General features: G+C 35.7%; 1 protein-coding gene across 1 annotated transcript; it reads right to left on the reverse strand.

The window, feature by feature from the left end:
• Positions 1–2,538: 2,538 nt before the first annotated feature.
• LOC306858724 (MAGUK p55 subfamily member 2-like) lies at positions 2,539–11,869 on the reverse strand (the record flags this gene model as incomplete). Its single annotated transcript, XM_079399405.1, has 12 exons — positions 2,539–4,625; positions 5,835–5,960; positions 6,082–6,284; positions 6,456–6,617; positions 6,713–6,781; positions 7,276–7,378; positions 7,573–7,704; positions 8,539–8,766; positions 9,692–9,847; positions 9,940–10,092; positions 10,644–10,744; positions 11,839–11,869. The coding sequence occupies 12 exons, from the start codon at positions 11,867–11,869 to the stop codon at positions 4,449–4,451; spliced, it is 1,641 nt and encodes a 546-aa protein (XP_079255531.1). The 3' UTR covers positions 2,539–4,448.
• Between the last annotated feature and the right edge of the window lie 1,760 nt (positions 11,870–13,629).

The following is a 13,629-nucleotide window of genomic DNA, read 5'->3' on the forward strand; positions in this document are numbered from 1 at the left end:
CTGCCTTATGTTCAACTGTCCCAATATTTATGCTCACATTGACGAGTGGGATAAACTCTAAAAGTGCTGTTCTTTTTATTTGGTAAAGCATAGATGTGTTGAAATGGCTAATAATAAAATGTGACATTCTGTAGTTTTGTCTCATATTTATCTTTTAATTATATTTGTAAATGTCTTGACTCCACAGCCAACAGAGCAATTTTGCCTTTACTGTTCCAATACTTATGGAGGGCACTGTAGTTAAAACATCACCTTTGGAAAATTCACAGCTTTGGCTATTTATGAAGGTGCATTGACTGTTTACATGAGCTACTTATAATTTAGAAACAATATCTTATGACTTTAGAAAATACAAGATTATGATAATCAAAACTGCATAATTTCAGTTTGTGGCATGTTTTATATTATCTGCAAATTCAAGAGGCTTGAGAGTTCTAGATTAGAAAAAGCTTTTACTGTGTCTGTGTTGTAACTGCAATGGAATTATGGTTGCAATGAAATGTTTACCGGTACAAAGGTCTACATTAGGATTGTACCTGTGCATCACGTCTTACGTAGACTATTATCGTTGTACATCACGTCTTAAGTCAGTGGGAAAAAAAAACATAAAACACACCCATGTCATCATATCATCACATATTCTCAGAAATTACCCCAATGATCTGCCTTCATCCACTATATGACCAATAGAAACATAAAAAGATAGCTATTTCCTGTTTGCTTGTAGTTTACTGGATAAAATATGTTTTAGATGAGAATTGAATAAAGTATTGAATATATAAATGGAAGACTGTGGGTCCAGTGAGGTAACATCACGCATGGCCTCTCATTGTTTTCTCAGAGCTACTTGGGTCAATAAAAGTAAATGACTGAACATACTGTATCTGAAGTACAAGGCCAACTTGACCTGCTGCAGAGAAGGACTTGCTTTCAGGCTATAAATGATCTTCTCTTAATGAATAGTTTGGCCATTTTAAACATTTCTGCTTTCATACCGTATCTACATTTCTACAGGTTATCTAAGAAGTTGCCTCTTTTACTGGAATACATCCTGTTTTCACCTCCACACGTGTGGGAAGATAAATCAGGTTAGTGAGGGGAGTGGCAATAAGGAGTTATATACACATGTATTTTGCATAAGTGAGTTCAAGGAAGAAGCTTTTTTTAGTAGACTATACAGGTTAAAGGCTTAGTTCACCCAAAAATGAAAATGCTGTCATCAGTTACGCACTCTCATTTCATGCCAAACCTGTCCTGTCCAAACTGTTGACATAAAATTAGAAGCACACAGTTCCGTAGAATATCATTATATGCTTTAACATTAAGATCTGTACTCATAGAAATGACTAAAGTAGTCAAACATGTTCATTAGAAGGGGGTGACCCAATACTTTTGGCAATATAGTGTATCATCGTGTTGCTCCACCACACTCTCGATTGGCACACAGCCTCTGAAGTGATGCATTTGTGGGACAAACTCTGCCCTCTGCTGATGAAACCGGTTAAATAGTCTGCTCAGAATAAAGTACGTCGTGACTGTGAACAAGCAATTCTGAGCTGACCTGTATTTAAGATGATAAATCAGTTCATATCTTTGTTTCCCTTTCGCAGACAGAAAAACACAATATATCATAAGACAATATGAGTTAATTTCACGTTTACTTTTAAATATATTTCTGAAATTTCATATTCAAAAATCTTAAAAATTACATATTTATATGGATGCTACTTTAATTACATTTATATTTAACAAAATGATCAACCAGTGACAGAAGTTAAAGCCAGTGTGTTCAAAACTACGGGCACTTGCAACACAAATGCCACAGGGCCATGCTAACTGAAGACAAAACAACATACGGACCACAAAACCAGTCTTAAAGTGTCATTTTTTCAAAATTGATATTTATACATCATCTGAAAGCTGAATTAATAAGCTTTCCATTGATGTATGGTTTGTTAGGATCGGACAATATTTGGCTGAGATGCAACTATTTGAAAATCTGGAATCTGAGGGTGCAAAAAAAATCAAAATATTGAGAAAATCGCCTTTAAAGTTTTCAAATGAAGTTCTTAGCAATGCATATTACTAATCAAAAATGAAGCTTTGATATATTAACGATAAGAAATTTACAAAATATCTTCATGGAACATGATCTTTACTTAATATCCTAATGATTTTTGGCATAAAACAAAAATGGATAATTCTGACCCATACAATGTATTTTTGGCTATTTCTACAAATATACCCCAGCGATTTAAGACTGGTTTTGTGGTCCAGGGTCACATATAGTCCTTGAATAGGTCAAAAGATTGTAAACAAATGAATGCCTCTGTAATTTGCAGAGATATTTATCCCATTCGTTGAGAATGAAGACTAGTTCATGTCTGTGTGGAATCAGTGTCAATCTGGACAGTAAAGTTCATTCAATAGCAATACAGATATTAAAGCTAAAAGGTGTATAACATGCTGTCTGTATTTTTTTCTGACGTTGGTTGTTAAATTAATTCAATTAATGATTCATTTATTAACACATTATTTCCCCAAACATTTTATTTCAGAAATCAGGCAATTTACAGTTTGTTCTTCTAATCATTCATTGATTTTGCACATGAAACATGACTACTATACAGTATCTGCCTCTAGCTTATTTCATTATCTGATATGTAGAAAATGTAATATCAATATCAACACACATATAAATGATAAAAAAACAAATAAATAAACAATAGCTGCCAATATTCAAGCCAAATATCATTGGCATGAATGATAATCAGCGAATATAAATTAGCACTTGAAGAACGATCATTTGTAATAAAAAAGTAAAGAGGGTTTGTCTGTAAGAAAAAGAGATATTTCCATCCAGTAAGCATTAAACAGCATTAGAATAAATTGCTGCGAATAAGAGCAGATACACAGATACATGCAGTCACAACATTTTACACCGACGCGTGTTCATAGATATTTATATAAAGGTCTTAATGTCATGCTCTAGCACTGTTCTTCCCTTCAGTTCACAGGTTCTTGTCCAGTTAAAGTGTAACAATGAGGTTTGGTCCTTTTTCAACTAAATAAATACAAATGTATATTGTTTCTAACATATCTAAATATGTAAATACAATGTTTGATATGGTAATCTGTGAAAAGAACCATCTGAAATCAATTATATGCTGCATTCAGTGAACTTCTGCACAGTTTATTGTGTGCAAATATTATCTGCCCGCTGTTTCTGTTTCTCAGTGTGCTTTTAGTCTGTATATGATCACATTCCCACATATCCCGGCACTAAATTCAGAAAAATATAATGCTGTAATGTGGATGTACATGAAAAAAGCTGTACAAAAGTCATGTTCCTGACACAACAAAGCAGGAGCTGAGCAATATAGAGCCTTATAATAAAAATATAATTCAGGGATGAAACACTGTCCAATCATCTACCACCTATGCTAACAGAATTTATGTAGGCCTGTACTAAACTGTGGATTTTAAATCAAAATTATTTTTAAACAATGTAACTTGTTAAATTAACTTGAGAAGCAAATCTGCATAAGATTTGTTTTTAGAGAATACATACCATCATTCAAAAGTTTGGGATCGATTTAGATTTTTTTTTTTGAAGTTTCTTATACATAAGGCTGCATTTATCTGATAGCAAAACAGTAGCAGTTGTGTAATATTATTACAATATTAAAGCTGAAATTTCAGCAGCCATTATTCCAGTCTTCAGTGTCACACGATCCTTCAAAAATCATTGTATTATGCCACTCAAGAAAGTTATCTTATCAATTTAGAAAGTTCAAAAGTACAGCTTTTATTTTAATAGAAATCTTTTGTAACATGTCTTTAATGTCACTTTTAATCAATTATTCAAGTATTAATTTCTTGAAATATTACTGACCCCAAACTTTTGAACAGTAGTTTGATCATTTTGTTTCTTTGTTTTAACCCAATAAATCTAACAACCTTTTGAAAAGGTTACATTTAAACAAAAAAACAACAAAAAACTATTTATCATTATAAATTCAAGATATATTCTGCAAAATATAGTCTTGTCTTACACTTTTGTTTCTAAAATAAAATGATCTTTTTCTTTGAGAGACTACTATTTTTAACTTAATTGTTAAAGGATGTACATATATTTTGTGTAAAACATAAAAAAATTATCTAAAATAAAAAAAAAACATCTGAACTGAAACTTGAATGTTTACTGTAAACAAAAAGATGAGACTGTAGCTAAATTCTGGCACAAGAGTTAGCTATAAGCTTGGTTCTGAGGTTTGTATCAGTATGTCTGTATTTGTAAAGTATAGATGGTGATTTCACACACTCACACACACACTCATATAAGCTCTCTGATCAGTGTACACCCTTGGCACGAGGTTGATGATTTAAACCAGTTCACACTGGTATAAAGTGTCACATGAATCCTCCACTAGTTGCTGTACTCAGCTCTAAAACACCCACCCAATCGGAACCCACTGCTGAGCTCCCCTTAACTTCTCTAAGGAGGATGTGATGTTCCTGTACGCTTGTTCCAAATCGTCGTTTACTATGGTGAGGTCAAAGTAGTGTCCGTACACTCTCTGAATCTTGGCGCTCTCATCCACTGTCCTCTTCAGCTCTGCGTCCTGTTGAGAAGAGACAGACGAAGATTTTTAGGATGGGCAAAACTAGATTTTCAAAATAACCATGCTTAGTATACAGCTACTAAGTTGGACTTAAAGGGATAGTTCACCCAAAAATGAAAATTAGCCCATGATTTACTCACCCTCAAGTCATCCTAGGTGTTTATGACTTTCTTCTTTCTGATGAATACAATCAGAGTTATATAAAAAAATGTCCTGGCTCTTCCAAGCTTTATAATGGCAGTGAATGGGTGTTGAAATTTTGAAGTCCAATAAAGTCCGTCCATCCATCATAAAAAGTGCTCCACATACTGTAGCTTTGGGAGGTTAAAAGCCTTCTGAAGCAAAGCGATGCATTTGTGTAATAAAAATATCCGTATTTACAACGCTTTATTTTAGGATGTCCTTGTTACTAATTATATTTAATGCATTAATTATACATTTAAGTGCTAAGTAATATTAATTAACTACATGTACTTACTATATGGTTAGGGTTAGGATTAGGTTTAAGGATATTTGCATGTAATTATGAATAATTTATTGTTGTTATAATAGTAAGAACATGTAACGTGTAACAAGGACACCTTAAAATAAAGTGATACCTTACAACTTTATAAACCGTAATCTCTAGCCCGTGGGATGTAGGTGTAGCGTAAGCTCCAGTGAGAAGATGCTAGTCTTGCGAGAAGTTTTGTTTACAGCAAAGGAAAACCAGTCTCCTCTGGGCTTATATTGAAATCCTCTCACATTTATCTTTACAAATCCTAATTTATGTACTTCTAATTCATGACCTTGTTTTTTTTTGCTGTCTCCGCTGTGCTTCCATGTTTGTCTCTTCTCACCGGAGTTTACGCTACGCCTACGTCACTCGCTGGACACCCCTCTCTCATGAATGTGCGTACAACAGTTAGTGGAAGCTAGAGATTATGGTTTATAAAGTTTTAAATATGGATATTTTTGTTACACAAATACATCGCTTTGCCGCTTTATTAACTCCCGGAGCTGCGTGGAATACTTTTTATGATGGATGGATGCGCTTTATTGGACTTTAAAATCTCAACACCTAAAGCTTTGAAGAGCCAGGGCGTTTTTAAATATAACTCTGATTGTATTTGTCTGAAAGAAGAAAATCATATACATCTAGGATGGCTTGAGGGTGAGTAAATCATGCAGTAATTTTCATTTTTGGGTGAACTATCCCTTTAAACTTACTGTTCGGCATTTGGTCACTCCTGCCTCTATTCCAGATCTGTTCATGGCCTTCAGAACCTCAAACTCTGGGGCTTTGATGAACACAACATACGGCAAAAACTCTGATGTCCTGAGGACTTTTAGGGCCTATGGCAAAAAAAAAAATTCAGAATCAAAAAGTGGTTTTCATGAAATACTATGAAACAGCATCATGTGCTTATGAAATCTCATAGATGCTGATCTTGTCCTCAGTTTGAGAGTCCCTTACCTGTGGGTTGACGTCCAGGATACAGATGCGTCCAGCCTCCACTACTTCATGGATGGAGTCAATCTTGGTGCCGTAGAGGTTACCGTCATATTCACCATGTTCAAGATAGTGGCCAGCTTTAATATCAGCTTCCATCTTACTCCGGGATGTGAAGGCATACATCATGTTCTCTCTGTCTGCTGATTTGGGCTTCCTAGAGGTGTCTATGGACAGTTACGATGAATCATTCATTTCTGTTTTTTAACAGATTAGCACTACATTTTGGTTGTGTCCAAAAATCTCTCACACTAAAGGGAAGAAATATTTGCATCAGGAATGAGTCTGAACCCCCACACTAATGAAAACTGTGCCTAATTCACCCAGAGACGACTCACAGGGGACGGTGGTGCCGTAGTGCTGAGGGTCTGACACTAGCAACTTATTCTTCAGACTTCGTCGGCCCACTCCAGGTGCACCAATCAGAACCAGCGTCTTCCTGCAAAAAGGTGGGACTTTTGCCACCTCCTCATAGATCAGTAGCTCATGTCTGTCAAATTCTGACAGGGATTAAAAAAGAAAGAATAAAAGATTGGAAAACAGAAAAGACATGCCGTTTCAAAAGACATGCATTTGAGTAAAAAGAAAAACAAACCTGCATTTTTTGTAGTTAGATACATCATTTTCTTCTTCTTCTTGCCAACCGTTCCAGTGCAGAGATTGGCTGTAATACACAATGATATTATTTATACACAAATATTTACTGCATTACTGAATCTTTAACAAGGTTTGCACCTTAATTGTTTGCATTAGGCATCATAAAAGTTCATATTAAATCCACCAGGGGGCAGTATGCCCAAATCAACCATAGATGGGGTTAAAAAACAATAAAAAAATATAAAAAGTAATAACACTTTAATTCAGCAAGGAATGCATCAAAATCAAAACTGATGGTAAAAACATCTACTATGTTAATAAAAACAATACTTCAAATTAATGCAGTTCTTTTAAACTTTCTGTTCAAAGAACCCTGAAATAAATATTAAGCAGCACAACTGTTTTCTTTTTTCTTTTTTTACAGTAAATCATCATATTAGAATGATTTCTGAAGGATCCTGTGGCACTGAAGACTGGAGCAATGATGCAGATGCAAATTATATTTGAAAATATATTAAAAATAGGCATTTTTAAATTGTATATTATTATTACTATAAGTACCTGCTGGTGAAAGCTCAACATCTTTCTTCACAAAGGCTTTCCTCTTCTCCTCCAGAAGTTGACTGGGAATCAGGCCAGCACTGCCTCCCTCTACATGACGTGCCTGTGGAGACATCATGCACAAACAAATCACTGAGCATATTTTTAGTTTGTTTGTTATAATTTCACTATAGGCTGATCAACTTTTATAGAGAGATCTTACATTTGAACTAAAAACCAGACATGACTTTAAAAGGTAAATGAACACATGGTTTTCAGCACAAAGAGACTGTAGTGCTTCTAAGTTGACCGACCGACCTGCCACCAGTTCACATCTTCCTGGTTAACAATCTGCAGAATGTCTCCACTGGAGAACTGTAGTCCCGCCTCCTTGCAAGGGATGAGGTTGTCATTGGCAGGGTCATAATCACAATGGCACTTCACAAAAACCTGTAGAGACAAGGATAAGTGTGATCATGATTAAAATATAGTTCACATTAAAGTTACTGATGTGTCTGTTACTGATGAAAAATGACATGACAGAAACAGCACAGCTCTATAAAACTGAAAGAATTTACATATGTATATAACCTGTAATATTTGTAGTAATAAAAATGTAATGAAGAAAAAAGAAGAATTAGAGAGAATCAATTAATTATGAATAATATGTAATCAGGTAACCTATTTAAAAAAAACGGAGCATTTTAAAATTTAAGATCTTCATTTTTGTAATCTGATTATGCAATCCAGACTACATACAGTCAGTTAGTACCAACACTGACTATTTCCAATAATTCAAAATCGGAAAAAGATTTAAAACATTAAGAAATTAGGTCAGTTTTCAAAGAATTTATTCTAAGGCATTTAATATAAATTGATATAACAGTCCATCTGAAAGTTACAATTGTTTCACCCCATCAAAGAATTATATAAATGTCGTCTGAAATAATAAAATGCTAATAGTGCTAAATGCTAAAATGCTGAGACGGTCTACAACATGCTTCTACATTTAAAAGTCAAAATCCTGTCTGCTCTCACAGTGAACACATCTGGCTTTAACAGAGAGTGAGACTGCTGCGCTCACTCCTTACTCTGGTATCCATGACAACCACGAAAGAGCAGCAGAGAAAAACAAGAGGAAAGTAGGTAGCAGTGATGTGCATATGTGGAGCCACCAGCATTTCAAAGCCACTGGTGGCCTGAGAGACCAGGTGTACACGGGGTCACTGATGCCCTATGCATGCAAGTACACTGAACATATCCCGTTGTGTATTTACATGGTACCTGTCTGGGGGGATGTGGCTCCTGGTAGCTGGGAAGGATTTTGAGCACCACACTGCCGCTGGCCTCCTGCAGCATCTCCTGCAGCACACGAGGGTCGTCACCCACATCTCGTCCTTTCACCTCTTTGATGATGTCACCCACGTGAAGCAGACCCTGCTGGTCGATCATCCCCCCGTGGAGAATGCGGGCGATCACCAGCTCTCCGTTCTCGATACGGAACGTCACACCCTGACAAAACAACAGGACAAGTCAGAAACTAGTAGTCAATACACTCTAATAATATAAAATATGAACATAACCATACATTTGAATTAAAAATGCTCTGCTCTGAAAAATAATATTAGAATTAAAATAAAATGATATAATAATTTAATATAATATTACAAATATATGGAAATATAATATATTATATAATTATAATTAAATCATTTATTGTTATAAAATATATAATTAGAAACAGAAACCTTGTAAAATTTATATTAATCTCATATTTTAAAGCAGAGCATAACCATACATATTGGATAATGCTATCATTATGGTTTGCTCTAAAATATAATATTGGTATTACAATTTAATATTATAAAATTACATACTATTAACTATCATAATTTAATATAACATTACTATTATACGATACAATATATAAGTATATAATTTAATCAATATATAAAGTATATTCACTTACAATTTTGTACAATTTCATACTTTAGAGAGCAGCATAATTATAAAATGTATATTCTCTGCAGAAATGTATATGACTTATTGGTTACACTTTATTTTAAGGTGCCCTTGTTACAGTGTAATTATACATTTAAGGACTGAGTAATATTAATTATCTACGTGTACTTACTATATGGTTAGGGTTAGGATGAGGGTCTGGTTTAGGGTTACTTCTATGTAATTCTGCATAATGTATTGTTATTATAATATTAAGTAGATGTAACGTGTAACTAGGACACGTTAAAATAAAGTGTTACCTTTTTTTTTGCTTTTTTTTCCATTTCTATGACTTTTCCAGGTATGGAAAAAATACACAAGTTTTGTTACTGTGGGAACCAATATCAAGGAAAAGCTATGAGAGATCTTGAGTATGAGAGATTAGCAAAGCTCAAAGTCTGATCTGCACACAGAAACACTGTGAATGCAATCTTACCAAATGCTCTCCAGCCGCTTTGCGGATGCCCACCATGCGGATGGCATCAGCTGGCACCGGTACACTGTTGATGGGCGGCTCCATGAAAGCACAGGGGCTCGAAGGCGGAGTCTCACACGTCTGAGAGGCCACAGAGTCATGCGTCTCCAACAGAGACTGATCATCAAAAGCACAGTGCATCAGTCACTAATCAGACTGTCTATTATTCCCATTTGATTTGAACGGTTTGGTGGTCTGCAGCTGTGTACCTGGAAGTGCGGCTGGTTGAGTATGCGTGACAGCTCTGCGGCGGTGTTGCTGCGGTGTGTGAAGGGGCTCAGCTCTCTCAGGATGTCCTGCACCAGCTCCACATTATTGTCCCTCACGGCCTCCAGTCGTGTCTCCTCCAGACTCTCTGCGCTCTGGAGGATCAGTCAGGTTTTAGGAGCTATATTCATCATCAGTTATTGGTTTGTCATGAGAGAATGCCTATATTGCTACTGTTGCTTTTGATAACCTCGACAAGATGATTTCTTATTTTATTCATATTCAGAATGAAAATGGTTATTTCAGCAGTCATTACTCCAGTCTTTAGTGTCACATGATCCTTCAGAAATCATTCTGATATGTTGATTTGGTGCTCAAGAGACATTTCTTATTATTGATGCTGAAAACTGTTAATAGGTAACTGATACTAGTACCATTCAATAGTTTGTAGCAAGAAAGATTACAAAAAAAAAAAAAAAATTTGAATTGTTCTTTTGAACTTTCGATTCTTTAAAGAATCCAGAGAAAATGTATCACAGTTTCCACAAATTCAGCATCAAAATTTCAGCATTTATAATAATAAGATCCATTATTAATAATTGAATAATTTAAATTTGAGGAATTTTGCAGAAATAAATAACATTTGAAAACATTTTCAAATAGAAAAATGTTAGTAACTGTGGTGTGTCTGGGGCTGAAAACTGACCACTGGGCTCTCCATGATGCCCTTGAGGAAGATGAGGTCCAGGTCATTGGCAGGGGTGGAGCTGGTGCTGTCACTCAGTGTGTCCAGCACCTGCTGCACTGCTGGGGGGGGAGAGAACTGATTATACAGCTGCTTATGTGACACTGTGCTCATTGATCAAACCCACAATCACACAATCTGTTTTATACTTGCATCTTACCATATGGACAATATTAGGTCTTTTATTAAATGTACAGCTCAAATGGATATGAAATATGAACCACATCTTTGTGAAGCCTCCTCGAGCTATGTCTTTAACTACTGAAATATGACTGGGCGTGTAAACGATAAGATGTAGATGGCTTAAACTGCAAGATTTCCTTTTAGGGTAGATCACTGCACCTTAATATATCAGAATAACACAGTATTTATTAGCAGACACTGCAGAGCACAAAAATGTCAAGTGGATCTCCAGGGAATGAGATCACTGAAGCTGGGTATCCCTGTGTGTACCAGCCATCTGTGGCACAAGGGTGTCCATGTTTATAAGTACAGCGCCAGAAAAATCCTCACAGCAAACAGCCAAATTACCTTTAGTGACCATTTCTGTGATTCATCTGTTGTGATCTGCACCTTTTTGGCTCGACTTCAAATTCATAGAATGAAACAAATTTGTTGTGGCTACTGTTTACGCCACAGGCACAAAGCAACACTAATTTGCTGAAATTATGCTAAGCCATCTGCATTAGGGTCCAAAGACATGCACAGAAAAAATATATAAACTTTTTTTTGTTTGACTAAACATCACATTAAAGCACTTTTGGTCACCATGCATTCATCCTTTATTTGGCAAAAAGTGCAAAAAATATTTAAATGAAGGGCATTTAGGATGGACTAACTATAACATTAAATTGAGAAGGACAAAGAAGGACAAATCTTTGTCATTAAAAATGTTTAAAGCATCATTTTCACCACCGTTATTTCATCACAGAATGCAGCTGAAATGTGATGGGAATGACACTAGTGGAAATGTACACAGAAAAAGTGAGAAAAGTGAAAGGAATTTCTTTGGATGCCAGTATGTTCACCGTTAGACATTGTTATTGGATACATTAAATAAACATTCAACAGTGAGAATGTAAAAAAATGTGTTTTATAAGTTTCTTTTGTAAAGTTCCACAGGGCCAAAAACACTCTTATTTATGATGATAATTACCGTGCTCTGTGCCGGTGGCTGCCACAGGCATGATGTCTGAAATCTGCAACCAAAGCATCAGAGAGAGAGATTTAACATTAATATTTGACATCAGCATTAGGAATAGAGGGTAGAGTAAGTATAAGCAAAAGAAAGATGGGAAATGAAAAGAAATGTAAAAGAGTGGGGGCATTTACTAGTAAGCTGCGGCTGCTATGACAATATATACAATAAAATGAGATATGCAGTCTTTGTGTGCGTGTGTGTGTGTGTGTGTGTGTGTGTTAAGAGGTGGGAGGGAGAGAATGAATGGTTTTTAGGGGGTTGCTTAGATTCTGCCCTGTCCTCCAAATGAAAGCATGACAGGGAGCAAGTGCATAAAGACACGAGTCACAGGAGGAGGAGGAGGAGAGGGGAGATGGAGGGTGGAAGTGACAGAAGTGCTGAGAATAAGACTGAAAGATTTTTATTATACGTATTCATTATAGAGTTTCTGCAATACTTGATTCGGTTTGGTCAATCGCTCCATCCTACTGTCAAATGATCCTGTATAAATGACTGCTATGCTGTCCCAGGCAATAGATTTATCCATTACTCCACAGTCTCTTTCTTCCAATAAAATCATTTCTAACAACTGATTCATGTTATTAGGCATGGTAATGTTCTGTCTACTGGTCATTATTATGAAGTAACTGCTACATGGTCCTGATTAGCTGCCTTACTGACCACTGACTGTACATTACGCCATATAACAGACTGATGGACGGACGGACGGACGGACAGATAGATAGATAGATAGATAGATAGATAGATAGATAGATAGATAGATAGATAGATAGATAGATAGATAGATAGATAGATAGATAGATCTGTATTTAACAATCTCTAAATAAAAAGAGGTGCTAAAGTCTGATTTTGTGGTGGCTGTGCTTTAAAATTAAATCGTTATAATCTTACTTCAAGGGATGAAGGATTTTGAAAGTAATCAGTGTTGAGTACTACTGTAAGGTTAACCCTGTCTGCTTTAAATGCATGAAAATGATTAACAGTTGAAAACATTCGTTAGAAATTTTGAAAAGTATTCAAAAAGTAATCAAATGTAATCAGTTACATTATTTTAATAAAGTAATCGAAATAGTTACACTATAGATAGATAGACAGACAGACAGATAGATTCAAATTCAATATGATGCATAATCCGTAAAGTTTTCATTCCCATAATTCCTGCTCTAAAACTGTGTAAACCTTGTCCCAGAAAGAAGTAATCCTTCAAAGACCTGAAGGATCAGAGGAGGTTAAGACCTGGCACACCTTCTCTCTCTCTCTCATTTGTCACACACACACACACACACACACAAACAAATGGCTAATACAACTAATAGGCAAACAATTGTTTTCTCTGGACATCTGTTGTGATTTTGCGACACTTTCTCACGAACTGGAGCTGCGCTGTCAATCACATTACAAAACAGGATGTATTATGTAATGTATGTACTGATACAGCCCACAGTGGGCATATAAATTAGCCGTGTTTATGCTAGAGACGACTATACTGCCTTCATTACTTCAGCTCAAAGAGGGATCTTCCCATGGGAGCATTAACAACACACCATTTTGCTAACATTATGAGGCTTTCAATACAAATAATGGGAGCAAAGTATTCTCAAAAATCCTATGCAACCATGAACCATTTTCACATACCCTGTATGACGGAGGTGGTTGCTATAGTGATCCTTTTTCTCCCACATGTTACGTAGGTTATGACTTATGAGCTGAGTGACTAGTAGCCTGCTTCCCTAAAGGGGAAAGTAG

This window comes from Barbus barbus, assembly GCF_936440315.1.
Source record: "Barbus barbus genome assembly, chromosome: 3".
NCBI lineage: Eukaryota > Metazoa > Chordata > Actinopteri > Cypriniformes > Cyprinidae > Barbus > Barbus barbus.